Genomic DNA, 16247 nt, shown 5'->3' with positions numbered 1-16247 from the left:
TGAGCGTGTTCAGACGTCAGCTCTTGTTGCCCATGCTCCTGACAGGAACACTGGACGGACACCCTTCCTCTGCCCTACCCACTATGGAGCAGAAAAACAGTATTCAGTAACACGGAATTAGAGAGGAGTGGAATGGTCCTCATCAACGTGTTGGTAGCAACATAAGTGAATGGATGGTTTCAGGGTTCTAGAGAGTAGCACTCTGCAAATCCGGAAATGATCTAGTAATTATGCACTCTGATATGCACAATTTATGTAGCAGGCATTCTGTGGTGACATCATCTTATAAAAAGTATTAGGAGAGAAAATCGATGAAAACACATATTTTTGTGTTTGGGGACATGTTTAGACCAGTAATACTGCATGTAAATGTGCTTTCTTAAGCCCTGCAGTGCTGATCTGACAGCCCATTAGCTGGACTGGCGTAGTGACATGGAGTGGTAGTTTGTCATCTAAAAGGGAATAGCGGTGGCACAGAGCTGCTCAGGCCTTCTCAAAGCAGGACTGTTGGTGGAGCTCTGGGAAGCTGGACTCAGGATCCGGACCCAGCACTGCAGGTGGGCAGACTCCCGCGTGGACAGGAGGGAAGAGGTCACCATTCTCCTTAGCAGCACGAGTCTTACCCTGTGAATACCGAATCTAAGTCTCCAATCCCTTGCTTAAGAAGGTTTTACTAGTAAGAAGTATTAGCCTGCTTAGAGAAGTTTCAGGATTTTAAGATGGAAAAATTAGATTAGTTTCTCTAGGAATTGAAAAGGGAAGGAGAAAAGGGTTTGAGGAAAGCGATGTCGGGAGGAAACCAGCTCCACACCTCTGTCTAAGGTGACAGCAGCGTTTGCTCCCCGTCTGAGGGGCTGACTGGCGGGTCTCTGAGGATTTTTCCCTTCTGCTGTAGAGCCAACAGGAGGCACTTTCCCAGGACAGATAGAAGATCTTCAGTTTTATCTCACTGCTTTGTATGGGAGGATTTACATCCTTTTTATGTGCAAGGATATACTAAACAGTAGTTAATACCTTATTATTTTCTGTCTTTCATGCAATTGCATCTCCTGCCATTTTACTCCCACCCACCCCCCAGCCAGTGCTCCTCAGTCTCCATGCTGCGTCTCCCTCATGTCTCTGAGCTGGCACACGATGCCCCTGACGTCCACATCAAGCTCAGGCTCTCTGCCCTTGGCCTCCATGCCAGTGGTCTTCCCCCGAGAAGGTACCCGTCTCACGGTTCCCACGCCCAGCCTCTCCCCCGATTCTGAGCTTCTCTGTTTAGCTGCCTAGGGCCTCCGGGGTTGTTTAGTGGTTTCTCAGACTAAGCATGCTGAAAGCTGCCCTCAGCCCTCCCTTGCTGTCTCAGGCCCTCCCCAGCTCTCCTGTGGTGGTCAGTGGCAGCTCCTGCCTCCAGTTGCTAAAGCCAGAAACTTTGGAGTCTTCCTGATTCCATTTTTCATATCCTACTTCAGTCAACCAGAAAATGCGTTTGATTCTACCTTTGAAATATATCCAGAGGCCCTGGCCAGTTGGCTCAGTGGTAGAGCATCGGCCTGGTGTACAGGAGTCCCAGGTTTGATTCCCGGCCAGGGCACACAGGAGAAGCGCCCATCTGCTTCTCCACCCCTCCCCCTCTCCTTCCTCTCGGTCTCTCTCTTCCCCTCCCGCAGTCAAGGCTCCATTGGAGCAAAGTTGGCCTGGCGCTGGGGATGGCTCTATGGCCTCTGCCTCAGGCTCTAGAATGGCTCTGGTCTCAACAGAACGAAGCCCGGGATGAGCAGAGCATCGCCCCCTGGTGAGCATGCCAGGTGGATCCCTGTCGGGCGCATGCGGGAGTCTAACTGCCTCCCTGTTACCAACTTCAGAAAGAAAAAAAAAAAGAAATATATCCAGAATTGCCGCGGACTAGCACAGCTCCTAATTCTGGGTTTTGAGTGAGAACAGTGTGGAATTAAGAAAAAAGGATGGGATCGGGAGGACTCTTCAATGTTGATGGCAACATCTGAGTGCTCCATAGCCCCAGTTTGCTTTATTATATAGCCATATGCAAATCAAGGAAGTCCTTGATACAAAGTTACATATTCAAGGCTAAAACAGGAACTCTCCCAAGGCATAAACAGGAATCCCCCCACCATACATAAGTGAAATCAACCAACATCTGAACAAAGTAAGAGGAAGGGCATGTAAATTGCTTCCAGCAACTTAAGGAAGCAAGTGAAGTGGGTGCAAATACTCAGCATCATAGCCAATATGAAGATGGAGGGGGGGCGAACTCGGCCTTTTGCTAAGCCTCGAATCTACAATGGCTTTTTGCCATTTACAGTCCACAGCACAATTTCACCACGTCTCACACATTCCTCTCTGCCCCTCTGGTCACTCTGTTGTTGGTTCCCACCAGTGTCCCTTGTCCAAATTTCTACTCACAGTATAACCAGAGTGATCCTTTTTTTCCCCTCTCCATCCCCCACCTGAGCGATCTGTTTAAAATATGAATCTAATCAGGTTACTGCCCTGCTTAAAACCCTGGATTTCTCATCACAGAATAAAACTCCAGAGTTCTGACCATGTCCTCTACAGCCGCCTGCCCCTCCCCCACCTAAGGTCCTGCCCCTGTTCTCTGCCTCAGTGGACCTAGGGTCTTGCTTTTCCTCACTGAGCCTTTTGCCTGCTGTTGGACCTCTGCCTGGGGCTCCTCCCCAAGAAGACACCTGACCGCGGGTCCGCCCCTCACCCCTCCCTCCGCAGCCAGCCCACTGAGTTCAGAGCTGCAGTGTCCAGGTCACCTCGTGGTGATAATAGTATAGGCACTCAAGAAGTAGTTTTTGAGTGAATGAATGTTTTGTTTAGGTAATCTTTTCATAATTACATGTTATAAGCACAGTTACTTAGTCCTAATTGGAGGTTGCTGCTTCACTGTTCACCAGTGTTTCTTATGTTATTCTCATCGAGTCTGAAAGGCACATTTTGATCTTAACGGAAGGTGTGGGAGGCAAGTTTTCACACAGGTAGGCCTGCCTCAATATTGCCCCCCGGGGGGGGGGCTGCAGGGATTGAAAGCACAATCAAGGCTTGCGGCTGAGTTCAGAGGGGTTGCAGTGTGAAAAAGTAGAGCAGGATTTTTTTAGCATTATTCCTTTGTCATAATTTCCAGAAAGCACAAGGTGCTGTCAGGTGTAGCAGTTAGCCTGAGCAGTGTGGTCGGGTTTTCCCACTCACCTTGTTCACTAGGAGAGCGTGGGGCTGGTGTGATTCTCCCACATCATTGCTCCTGTTCTGTCGTCCTGTCCCTTATAGCTTGTTTCATTAACTGCCACATCCGGTTCTCTTTCTCTATGGCTGCGGGACCATGCATGGCGCCAGCTCTGCTGGCCACTCTTGAGCATATGCAGCGCCAAGGCTGGGCGCAGAACCTGTTCCATTTGGTTGTCAGGGTTCCAGATGGTTTTTCGTAATAGTCAGTTCCTATTAATAGTTCTTTCTTCTTGTCTGTATTTGCTTGAAGTCTGTCTCCTTAAAATTCTGAATTGACTTTTCCGGAAGTTACATGAGTCTGATTTTTCCCTCCTTGGCAAAAGAGGTTGTGACAAATTGCTTGGATCCTTGAGCTAAGTGGGAATGATGACTTCACACAGAACATCTGGTTTGCTTGCCGTTTTGTCTGTCAGATCATGAAGTTCTGGGTGGAGGGAAGTAAAGAGGGACAGATGCACAGTGACAGAAAATGATCTGACTTTGGGTGGTGGGCACACAATACAACAGTTCAAATGCTATAAAAATGTCTACCATGAACCTATTTACTCTTACTGATGATCAGTGTCACCCCATTAAATTTATCTTTCTAAATAGAAAAAGATTGTGCAGTTTTTTACATACTGTTTGTAGCATTTCAATTAATATCAGCTCTTTGTGCTCTGACACTGGACTTCCTGTAACTTAATGAAAAGGTTTGTGCTTTTGGTTTATCCTAAATGTCAAACTTTATGTAATATGTTTCACTTTTTCAAAAGAGAAGGGACTGTCTACAGAGCATTCAAATGACTTTTATAAGATATGAATTACTGCCTGGTATCAATTTCTTTGAAAAAGTTCAAGGTTTACCCAGTCCTGACTTTTGTCAGTCAGCCAGTGTTTTTTTTATTGAATAATGGATGTACAGAAGACTGTAAACTCAGATTTGTCCTTTTTGTTTTATGGAACCTTTTTAGATTATTAGGGACTCGTTTACTTCGTTGTCATTGTTCAAGCTTTAAAGTGATGTCAAGTTACTTGTAAGTTGATACTTCATTCTCTTTTCCCCTGTAGCTTTCACAAAGTTGATCACAGTAAATGGACAAGAATATCATCTTCAGCTTGTTGACACAGCTGGGCAGGTAAGTGTCCCTTGCTTCCCAGACTCTGGTGATGCATGTGACTCCCTGGTCTAGCTCCGTGCTCATTCACAGCAGCCAGGCCCCGAGGACCCTCTGGTTACAGGCTGAGTAATGATGGGCCACCTGCTGGGTCGTTTCTAAGTCATTTATGGCAGTTTTCCAAATAATTAACTTGATTTTCTATTTTATAATTGTTTTAAATACATTTGTAACACTGTGAAGGTTTATTACAGGAGAGGGATTTTCTGTTTTCTAAACTTTATATGAGAAACTCAAGTTAGTGCTTTTTCTCCCTTTGTAATGCGTGTTCTGTACGATAAGCACATCATTTCTGGGGGAAAGGCAGGGGAGAGGTACAGGCAAGAACAAGCTGCTTTAGAACTGTAGTCTGTGGGGCTAAGAGTGTCGGTTTTAGTTGAGTAGGGAATTGCCAAAGGTTAAGTAAACAACAAAAAAAGATCTTCCCAGGCTGGTGTGGAGACTTGGGTTGCCAGGGGAGCTGACTGGAAGCAAAGGGGGAAGAAATGCAGAAAATTGAGGCAAACAAGGAAACCCCTTTTTGTCCCATTGCCATGGCACCCAGTACAGCTCTCCTAAAACCATCTGTTAAGCTGAGTTTGCTCCAGTTCACTGGGCCGGGGCTAGAGGGTGACAGGCTGAGATGTCCATTTCTAACTGCCCACCTTGCACCTGCTGAGTGACAGAAAACTGTGGCAGGGGGGTGAGTGTGGTATCATGTGGTCGTCGGGGTAAGTGAGGCTTTTTCTGGAACCTGGGGACATGCATTTCTGTCTTGGTTTGGAATAAACTTCTTCTGCTTTATGTTTGGAAGCAAACATAGAAGGAAAGCATAGCCCCTAGCGAAGTAAGAAAAAAGCTGTCTTGGGTCGTTTTAGCACTGGAGAAACCCTGGAGTTTCAGCTCTGGAAGCTTCAGATGAAATAAGTCAAAGGAGTATGTCACAGAGATACAAGGTGGCCCTTATCCACTCTGCATTCTGCCTGGCAGTTGGGCATCACCTTTTGTTATCAGACCTCGTGATGGTTTTCTTAGAGCAGAGCCATCCTCAGCTTTTACTGAAAAGCTTGCCCGTCCACAGCAGAGTGAGAGTTTGGGGGCTGTTGGAGTGAGGGGAGCAAGTGAAGGAATGATGGCACCAGGGATGCACCTTGTCTTGGAATTGAGCATAGAGGAGCCTCTAGAGTGGGGGATCTCAGAGTTTGTGTCTCTTAGAGTTAAAACTGGAGAGGCACAGGTATCACAACGCTAGGACAGCCGGTATAACTGAGAGTTCCAGGCAAAGAAGCCTCCACGCTGCATGTAGTGAGATTTTCATTGTCTCTGTGTCTTTGCTTTGAAGTTTCGTCAAGCTCTGGGGGTTGAGGATGTAAATTGTTTGGTCATGTCCATGTACAGAAGTACATTCCACAGTGGGCCAGGAGAACTGATACCTTACAGGCATGTGGAGTGTGGGCTCTGATATCACAGTGCCTGGGTTTCGGTCCTCACTTTCCTTACCAACCAGTGACTTTGAAAGAGTTTGTGAACTTTTCTGTGTCTCAGATTTTTCATCTGTGAAATGGTGATGGTTGTGGTGCGTGCCTTCACAGGACTGTTAGGAGGTTTAGAGTAGACTTGTAAGGATGAGAAGAGGATTCGATCCTGGCCGTGGCCGGGCAGCTTAGTTGATAAAAGCGTCATCCTGATATGCCAAAGTTGCGGGTTCAGTCCCCGGTCAGGGGACATGTGAGAAGTGACCAATGAGTGCACAACTAAATGGAACAGCTAAGTGGAACAAGTTGATGCCTCTGTTCCTTCCCCACCCCTCTCTTAAATCAATGGAAAAATTAAAAAGAAATAAAAAGTTGCTGTGTAGCAATGACAGTAAGCACTATTTACATAGTAGTTTGTCATGGCTGGTGTCATGCCCAGCTAGAGACAATGATGAGCATAGGGTATATACAAGTGGGTTATTTTTGGTTTGCATATGAAATACTTTGTTTCAGTCTCATTTCAGCTGACTCAGTGGCTGATGAGTCACTGACAGTCAATATTATCATGTCAGATTCCCCTTCAAAATAAAGTATTGTTTATTTTTTAAATGATAATAAATAAATAAATAAAAAGTAGGAAATGCATGTTACAGAAATAAAACAGCACAAAAAGGCAAATAGTAAAGCTTAAATCGTACCCACCTCACTGCCTAGCTCCACTCCCAGCCCAACCCCCGTTATCAGCCTCTCGTGTGTTTCCAGGGTATTTTATACATGAACGAGCTAGTGTAGTTTTAAGGGGGTTTGCTTTTTGTTTTTCTTTACTCAGAAAGTGATGTAGCTCCGTGTCTCCATCTCGGGGACCACCGGTGTCAGTGGTGCGGCCGCCCCTCCCCACAGCCACGGTGTCGCTGTCGTCTGGTTAGGTGGTTCCTGGCCCACCTCTGCCAGCCGCGCCACCACCCTGTCCGGTCCCGGGAGACAGGCAGTGCCCTTGGGAGCACACCTGGCTCTGGGCTGGTGGGGTCACGGGGTCACTGTGCACATTTTCCCAGCACTGAGTCACCAGCACAAAGTGCTACCAGATTTTTTATAGCTATCCATCTGCTAGGTGAAAATTAGTGTCTGTGTCATTTTTTTTGGGGGGGGGGCTTTGTTTTTGTTTCTTACAGGGACAGAGAGAGGGATAGATAGGGACAGACAGACAGGAATGGAGAGAGATGAGAAGCATCAATCATCAGTTTTTTGTTGTGACACCATAGTTGTTCATTGATTACTTTCTCATATGTGCCTTGACCGCAGATCTTCAGCAGACCGAGTAACCCCTTGCTCGAGCCAGCAACCTCGGGTCCAAGCTGATGAGTTTTTTGCTTAAGTCAAAAGAGCCTGTGCTCAAGCTGGTGACCTCGAGGTCTTGAACCTGGGTCCTCTGCATCCCAATCCAACGTTCGATCCACTGCACCACCGCCTGGTCAGGCTCTGTGCGTTTTAATTAGTGTTTTTCTTACTAGGAAGGATTTGGTCCTGTTTGCCCATGTTTTAAGGACATTGGTCTTTCCTATTCTGTGAACTGCTCCTTCTGTTCATTACTTAACCCCCTTTCTATTAGGTGGCTGGTCTTGACTTACTGATTTGAGATACCCCTACGTGTGAAGAAAATCAGCATTTTGTATGGTGACCTGAGCTGCGAGGTTTTGTTTTCAGTGTCAGTTCCCCATGGATTGTGCAGTTTCCGTGCGAGTCTTTAAGTCTGATCCTCTGGAACAGTTTGCTGAGGCAGGAGGTGGAGCTCCAGCTCAGCCGTTACCCCCAGAGGGCCCTGCCTTCATGTCCTGCATTCCTGTGCATCCCCGCTGGTCCGCAATTCCAGCGTCATCACAGGCCTCGCTCCCATGTCTGCTGGTTCTGGGTTTCTGTCTCCCCGTGCAGGAGCCGCACTGCGCTGTTTTAGTACTGGACCTTTATGTTTCCCAGCCAGCACCTCCACACGTGATTTTCTTTGTCAGAAAGTGTGCTTTTTATCTACATAGGATCATGTTACATTTATATGTTAATTTAGGGTTAATCAATGGGTACCCCTGTGATTCCACATATTCTTGCTCAAGACTTCCATGCTGTTCTATTTATTTGTCTTTTATCTCTTGGGAGAATTTTAAGATTTTCTTGAAATGAGTCATTTTTTTTTTTTAACTTTTTTTTCTTTTTTTTTTTTACAGAGACAGAGTTAGAGAGAAGGATAGACAGGGACAGACAGACAGACAGGAACAGAGAGATGAGAAGCATCAGCCATTAGTTTTTCGTTGCGCACATTGCGACACCTTAGTTGTTCATTGATTGCTTTCTCATATGTGCCTTGACTGTGGGCCTTCAGCAGACCGAGTAACCCCTTGCTTGAGCCAGCGACCTTGGGTCCAAGCTGGTGAGCTTTTTGCTCAAACCAGATGAGCCTGCGTTCAAGCTGGCGACCTCAGGGTCTCTAACCTGGGTCCTCAGCATCCCAGTCCGACACTCTATCCACTGCGCCACCGCCTGGTCAGGCGAGTCATATATATTTTTATTTCCTTCGGTTTGTTCCTAGGAATTTTGTCCTTTTTGATTGCTGCTACAGCTGAAGATCTTCTTTCTCCATCATACTTTCTGACTGTGCTGTTGCTTGCACCATGCTTCTTAAATATGATTATTCTCTTATTTCCACATCATCCCTTTAGGGGAAACCTAATTTGAACTTTGGATCCACTGTAACTGAGCCGGTGACTAAAAACATTTGGAATTTTGTTTTTAATCTGGGTAGAACTGTCATTCCATTAAAGTATAAAAATCAACATGAACATGAATTTAACTTGGCACTAGCCAGTTAGCTCATTCAGTCAGAGTATCATCCCAAAACGCTAAGATTATAGGTACAATCCCCAGTTAGGGCACATATAGGAAGCAACCAATGAATGCACAACCAAGTGGAGCAGTAAATGAATGTCTCTCTATCTCTCTCTCTCCCTCCCTCCTTCTCTCCCCGACCTCTCCTTTCCTACCTTCTTTCTTTCCTCCATCCCTCCCTCTCCCTTTGCCCCTCTTCCTCTCTGTCTCTCTAAAATAAAATTTTAAAAAATGAATTCAATCTAATGAAAGTTGTGCTAATAACAAAAATAAAGGTTTTGTTTTGCATTGGTAATAAGCTGTATGATTTTTGTTTTTATAGAGAGAAAATGGGTCGGGGTGGGGAGAGAGAGAGAAGCATCAGTTTGTTGTTCCACTTATTTATGCTGTCATTGGTTGGTTCTTCTATGTGCCCTGACCAGGGCTGAACCCATAATCTTGTTGTATCAGAACGATGCCCCTAACCAACTGAGCTACCTGGCTCATAAAAGAAATTCTAAACAAGTTATCTTTTCATTTCTTCCATCCCTTTCTGCTAGGATTTGCAGAAGTCATAACCTTTCCAAAAATCTTCAATAGCCTGAGTCATTTTTTAATATTGGCTTAAAGCACATTATCACCCCAAACCAGTCTTAAATAAATCTTGGAGTGTGTAGGCTATGTTTCTAGAATAATATAGTATTCCACTTTTTGTTTACTTTGATTTCTTGGACTAGGCAAAATGTGAAAAACTTTGGATGAAGATTGCTTGTTATGCCCAATGTAATTATTTTTTTCTTCCACAGGATGAATATTCCATCTTTCCTCAGACATACTCTATAGATATTAATGGTTATATCCTTGTGTATTCTGTTACATCTATCAAAAGGTGAGACGGCTCCTCTTGCCTTGCTTGCTGGAATTTGTCTGCTACCTAGAGACAGTATTAATGCCTAAAGATCATGCTGGAAAAAATAAAATCTAAAAAAAAAAAAAAGATCATGCTGGAATTGGTAGTAGTAAAAATAGACTTAATTATTTAAGCTGAACGTTTTGTAGAGCAAATAGGTGGTTAAGAGAAAAAAACTGCCCTGGCCGGTTGGCTCAGCGGTAGAGCGTCGGCCTGGCGTGCAGAAGTCCCGGGTTCGATTCCCGGCCAGGGCACACAGGAGAAGCGCCCATTTGCTTCTCCACCCCTCTGCCGCGCCTTCCTCTCTGTCTCTCTCTTCCCCTCCCACAGCCAAGGCTCCATTGGAGCAAAGATGGCCCGGGCGCTGGGGATGGCTCTGTGGCCTCTGCCCCAGGCGCTGGAGTGGCTCTGGTCGCCAGGATGGGCAGAGCATCGCCCCCTGGTGGGCAGAGCGTTGCCCCCTGGTGGGCGTGCCAGGTGGATCCCGGTCGGGCGCATGCGGGAGTCTGTCTGACTGTCTCTCCCTGTTTACAGCTTCAGAAAAATGCAAAAAAAAAAAAAAAGAAAAAAATTATCCTGGTTGCTGTTCTCTTGAACTGATGGAATAAAACACTGTATTATTATTTTTTTTTTTTTTCTGAAGCTGGAAACGGGGAGACACAGTCAGACAGACTCCCGCATGCGCCCGACCGGGATCCACCCGGCACACCCACCAGGGGCAACGCTCTGCCCACCAGGGGGCGATGCTCTGCCCCTCCGGGGCGTCACTCTGCCGCAACCAGAGCCATCCCCAGCGCCCGGGCCATCTTTGCTCCAATGGAGCCTCGGCTACGGGAGGGGAAGAGAGAGACAGAGAGGAGGGGGGGGGGGTGGAGAAGCAAATGGGCACTTCTCCTATGTGCCCTGGCCAGGAATCAAACCCCAGTCCCCCGCACGCCAGGCCGATGCTCTACCGCTGAGCCAACCGGTCAGGGCCAAACACTGTATTCTTACTCGAGCTCCTTGCAGAGGTAGTGATTGGTATCTGCTGGTTGAAACGAGAAATACATGAATTGAATGCTTTTTTGTGTGTTTTCACCCCATTATTGCTGGACATGGGCTCACTATTAGGGCCCTCTAGCTAAGAAACATTCTGCAAATGTTTTCAGACATTAAAATTTGTGTTGGTTTTATCAGCTCACTGTTAGACTTTTTCCATTAATTGTCAGACCTGTTTTATTTGAATATTCTCAATCAGAGAATCAGGGTGACTGAATGTCAGATAACAAGTGAAATATCGATAGGAAAAATAAATTAATTCTTTGTTCAGTTTATTTTATAATAAAAAGGTGGATCTGTGGCACTTTTTTTCTCACCAAAACTTTATGTAATAAACATTTAAAAAAACAGGAGTCACAATAATTTGGGTGTCTGATTTTATACTTCCTCTTTTATAGTTTTGAAGTGATTAAAGTGATCCACGGCAAGTTGTTGGACATGGTGGGGAAAGTGCAGTAAGTAGTGACATTCCCTCCTATTAGATGAACCTGCTCTGACAGCACCCTCTGGACAGTCACTGCACTGACTGCTGTACTCAGGCTTTCTTCCTCTTGTTTTCACAGAATACCTATTATGTTGGTTGGGAATAAGAAAGACCTACACATGGAAAGGTATGTAGCTCCCAAATAATTGCCGATTTAGAGAATTAAGCCTAAGATGATTTAGTCACTGAAGTTCTCACGGCAAGAATATTTTTAGCTATTGCCTATTTATGTTTCTGTGTTCAGAAATGTAGCGGAAGCAAGCTCTCGCGTGCCTTGGAAAATGTTTCCTCTAGAAAAGAGAGAGCAAACACTGTAGAAAATTACCTTTAATTTCTTCTACCATTTTGTGTAAAGCAAATTTTAAAAATTCCATGGTAGCATTTATTTCTTCAACAGATTGTTTCTGAGTCCTGCGGTTAAGATTAGAGCAGTGGGCCCAGTCCCCGGAGTCTGATTGCAGAGGGAAGAGACCCACTGGCCTGACACAGACAGCCTGTGCGCAGCACTGAGCCATGGGCCCTTCATGGGTGCCCAGTTCCTGCACGCGGACGCCCTTACTCTGAGATGCTGGAGTCGGGGAAGGCGGCCGTGTGCTATGGGCTGTAAGCATGGTAACCCCATGAGGCAGTCTGTTCTGTTACCCAACTTGGGCATGATGGAAGTGCTCCCTGCAACAGGGCAGGGCTGTGGGGTGGTCCTTCTCTGGGGCCTCACAGTGTCCCCATGCCAGAGCAGACTGCAGCTTCGAGCTATTGCCCAGCCTCCTGACCTGTAGCTGTGAGCACTGAAGAGGGTTGTCCAGTGTAAAGAAACAAAACAAAATGAAGCAATTATCTTGTTAATCCCGGGCCGGCGCCACTGAGCAGAAATTTCATAAACGTGGAGCCTGCTTCATAAACCCAGGTAGATGTTTTATATAATAAAGAGCAAAGCCCTGTAATTAGAATGGTCTTTTTCCTTTAGGGTGATCAGTTACGAAGAAGGGAAGGCGTTAGCAGAATCTTGGAATGCAGCTTTTTTGGAATCTTCTGCTAAAGAAAACCAAGTAGGTGTTTTTAAAGCTCCTCAGGTCCGCAGCTCAGGACTGCTTTCTCTCTCCCGTTTAGTCTCGAACCTTCCTTGTTTCTTCTACCAGTCTTTGGGTTTCTTTAGGCAGATGCTAAATAGTATTCAGTCAGTGTTGTTCTTATGATGGGACCTGGAATATTTGTAGGATAAACAGAATTAAAGGCTGAAAATCCCTCATGTAAAAGACCGTATTTTGGTTAGTGGAGGAGATTTGATTATGTTTGGATATACTAGGAAATGGTGTTAATGTTGTTAGGTGCAGTGGTGGCGTTGGCTGATGAAAAGACTATTCTTGTTCTTAGAAAATGCAAACCAAAGTATTTAGGGGCCAAGTTCCATAGTGTCAGCAACTTAACTTTCAAATGGGATGGGTGGATGGACAGAGAAAGAGAACAAATTTAGCAAAGATGTTGACATTTGCTGAACCCAGAGAGTGGGGCTGGGTGATGACTGTACAGTTCTATTTTTTTGTGCTTGAAAAATGAGCGTAATAAACATTTAGGCGGAGGATACGGATGAACAGCTGTCCCTAAGCCCTCTCCAGTTCTTTTTGCCAACTTCACTTCTCTTTGGTGAGAATCTGAGGACAGGGAAAGGTAGTCAGATCGGGAGGCAGGTGCTTGTGGGTCCAGAATTGTCGAGGGGGGGCTTTTGAAAGTGAGAAGGAAGGGGGAGGTAGGGTGCTTGGTGTTGGGGTGGTTGTTGTGGTGACCAGAGCTAGGACTGCCCCCCCCAGGCTTTGAGAACAAGGATGTTCTAATAACAGTAATAATAAATATCACAACAGCCACATTTAACGGACAGGGGCTGACCATTCTAATCATTGCTCAGCATAAGAGCACTAACCAAAATGACTGGGCTCCTCCTAAGGGGCCCGTGGGGCTGCCTGTGGGCTGCTGGTGGGGCTAGGGGGTCAGGGCGCAGGGGGGGGCACTGGAGACAGTGACCCCGCTCCAGAAGGAGGGGGAAGGGCTGTGTCTGGGTGTGATCTCACCGCATCTGAGTCCACACCAAGAGTTTAAAGGGAGTAAGAATAAGGGGGTCCAGAGGAGGAATGGTGAGGAGGGGAGCCTGGCCCCAGGAAGGGGGGTGGTGAGAAGGGGAGCCTACCCAGCCTGGGGCCCACTGTCCCCGCAGGAGGGGAGCGTGGCTCCGGGAAGGAGGTCTGAGGAAAACGGGAGCCTTTGGTGAGGCAGTTCCACGGATACAGGACCTAGAAATTTAGAGGTTCCATGGCGGCTGGGTGGACGGTAGCAGGTGGCGGGTGGGGTGGGGACTGGGACGCTGTGGGCTTCCTGCGATGACCCATGAGAACAGGATGAGGAGCCTGATAGAGGGGGTGGTTCTGGTCTTGAGTCAGGTGTGGGGGGGGTGTGCGTGGGGAGGGAGGACAGCCAGTCTCTGTGGTTCTGGGTGGCCTCTGCACCTGCACCCACGGGCTGCGGCAGGCTGTCCTTGGTCCTGCCAGCCGGCAGAAAGGCTGTTTCCCAGGCCTCGTACAACCAGCAGTCACGGTCTTCTTTTCCAGACTGCTGTTGATGTGTTTAGAAGGATAATTTTGGAGGCAGAAAAAATTGATGGGGCTGCTTCACAAGGAAAGTCTTCCTGCTCGGTGATGTGATTCCACTGGGGGACCCGAGGACATGGGACCCATTCTGCCCAGAGATGCAACTGCCCGTCATCCTCGAAGATAAACTCGGCTTCATTCTCCTTCTGTTGACCTGAGAGTCCATTTGGGTCAGAGCTTCCCCATCCCCTTCAGATTATGTTGAACTCCATCTTTGTCCACAAGAGTTCACCTTCACTTTCAAATTTTAAGCAATCATATTTTCAATTTATATATTGTATTTCTTAATATTATGACCAAGAATTTTATCGGCATTAATTTTTCAGTGTAGTTTGTTGTTTAAAATAATGTAATCAAAAGACGCATATTGTTACACTACTATTAACTAGGCTTCCGTATATCAGTGTTTTATTTCATTGTGTTAAATGTATACTTGTAAATAAAATAGCTGCAAACCTTAACTCCTCGCGCTACGCAGTGTGGCTTCTACAGAGGAAACATTGTCCAGTGAGGGCTCTTCCCGGCCCTCAGGAAGGCTCTGGGTTGGACCCTAGGCACTGGTGGCGGTTGTGGCCACAGGCAAAGGTGAGCAGAGCCCTGGGGAAGCTGACAGGGCCCACCAGACAGCAGTAACGGCGTGGGGAGAGCGCCAGAATGGGGGTGGGTTTCTGTCCACTCACTGAATGGCCTTGGGGGTCCAGGAGGGTGTCCCTGTTCTCCCTCCACCCTTGACGCCCGCCTTACTGGGTGCATCCTGCAGGCAGGGCTGCTGGGTTCATCAGTGGAGCCGTCGGCACCTGCCTGTGTGCTGGCTGCTGGCGGGAAAAGGACACGTAAGAGACAGTTACTGTCCCCCATGCTTAGCTCCATGTCCATGGCAGGTGGACTGATGTACACGGTAGATTTGCTTGTCAGCAGCCCAGACCTCCAGTAGTTTAGAGGCGCAGGGGCTGTTGCCCACACGTGTTCTATATGTAGGCTCCATGGCCCTTCCTTGGCCGGCCGGCCCCTCCTGCTCCGCAGGTACAGTGGGGAGGACGGAGGACCTGACTGGCTTGGTGGCCACACCTCTGGGACAGTTGACGGCTAGCAGTGTTTTCAGTGATGCCCTGTCCCAGTTAAATTTTCACAGGGCCATTTAACATTTAGGGGACATTACTATTAGTAAAATACAATTTTGCTTTCTGACTAATATTTTTTTTTATTATTAATTTTAGAGAGGAGGGGGGGAGATACAGAGAGAGAGAGAAGGGGAAGGAGTAGGAAGCATCAACTCCCATATGTGCCTTGACCAGGCAAGCCAGGGTTTTGAACCGGCAACCTCAGTGTTTCCAGGTTGATGCTTTATCCACTGCACCACCACAGGTCAGGCCTGACTAATATTTTTAATGAAAAATTGTTTTTAGGCCCTGGCCGGTTGGCTCAGTGGTAGAACATCGGCCTGATGTGCAGGAGTCCCAGGTTCGATTCCCGGCCAGGGCACACAGGAGAAGGAGAAGTGCCCATCTGCTTCTCTACCCCTCCCCCTCTCCTTCCTCTCTGTCTCTCTCTACCCCTCCTGCAGCCAAGGCTCCATTGGAGCAAAATTGGCCCGGGCGCTGGGGATGGCTCTATGGCCTCTGCCTCAGGTGCTAGAATGACTCTGGATGCAACAGAGCGACGCCCCAGATGGGCAGAGCATCGCCCCCTGGTGGGCGTGCCGGGTGGATCCCGGTCGGGCGCATGCGGGAGTCTTTCTGACTGCCTCCCCGTTTCCAACTTCAGAAAAATACAAAAAATTTAAAAAATTTTTAAATAAATAAAAAAGAAAAATTGTTTATAGACTATGCCATAATTTTGGATCTTTTAAGTATGTTTGTCTCGTCATTCCAGGATGAAATTTGAGCCTTGAGCCTTAGGAAACCTCCACCAAGTACTCACTTTTTTTTTTTTTTTTTAGAGACAGAGAGTGAGTCAGAGAGAAGGAGAGACAAGGACAGACAGACAGGAACGGAGAGAGATGAGAAGCATCAATCATTAGTTTTTCATTGCAACACCTTAGTTGTTCATTGATTACTTTCTCACATGTGCCTTGGCTGCGGGCCTTCAGCAGACCGAGCAACCCCTTGCTGGGGCCAGCGACCTTGGGTCCAAGCTGGTGAGCCTTGCTCAAACCAGATGAGCTCGCACTCAAGCTGGCAACCTCGGGGTCTCGAACCTGGGTCCTTCCGCATCCCAGTCCGATCCTCTGTCCACTGCGCCACCGCCTGGTCAGGCAAGTACTCACTTTTTAAATAGACAAAAATAAATTTTGACCATGTAGTGTCAGTACTTATTAACAGGGTCTGTATGTGTCAGTGTTCAGTATCTGGGCCACAGTAAGTCTGGGGCCAGTCATCCAGCCCACCTTACTCGTCTGAAGCTTACTTCTGTGGAAATGCCAACTTTCACCAGAAATGAGTCTACTGCCACAGCGTAGGCCTTAGAGGGCTGAACCTC

At 47.1% G+C, this 16247-nt stretch overlaps 1 protein-coding gene across 1 annotated transcript in view; it reads left to right on the top strand.

The window, feature by feature from the left end:
- Positions 1-14230, top strand: part of RHEB (Ras homolog, mTORC1 binding) — a 43621-nt gene extending 29391 nt beyond the window's left edge. Inside the window, exons 3-8 of the mRNA XM_066234768.1 lie at positions 4288-4355; positions 9508-9590; positions 11048-11104; positions 11213-11260; positions 12098-12179; positions 13731-14230. Of these exons, the coding sequence (XP_066090865.1) occupies positions 4288-4355; positions 9508-9590; positions 11048-11104; positions 11213-11260; positions 12098-12179; positions 13731-13823 (431 nt within the window). The 3' untranslated portion in view covers positions 13824-14230. The remainder of the gene's footprint in view (positions 1-4287; positions 4356-9507; positions 9591-11047; positions 11105-11212; positions 11261-12097; positions 12180-13730) is intronic.
- The last annotated feature ends 2017 nt before the right edge of the window (positions 14231-16247 follow it).

The sequence above is a fragment of the Saccopteryx bilineata genome, chromosome 6 (assembly GCF_036850765.1).
Source record: "Saccopteryx bilineata isolate mSacBil1 chromosome 6, mSacBil1_pri_phased_curated, whole genome shotgun sequence".
NCBI lineage: Eukaryota > Metazoa > Chordata > Mammalia > Chiroptera > Emballonuridae > Saccopteryx > Saccopteryx bilineata.
Note: the sequence above shows the minus strand (reverse complement) of the source record. Positions and strands in the feature narration are given on the sequence as shown.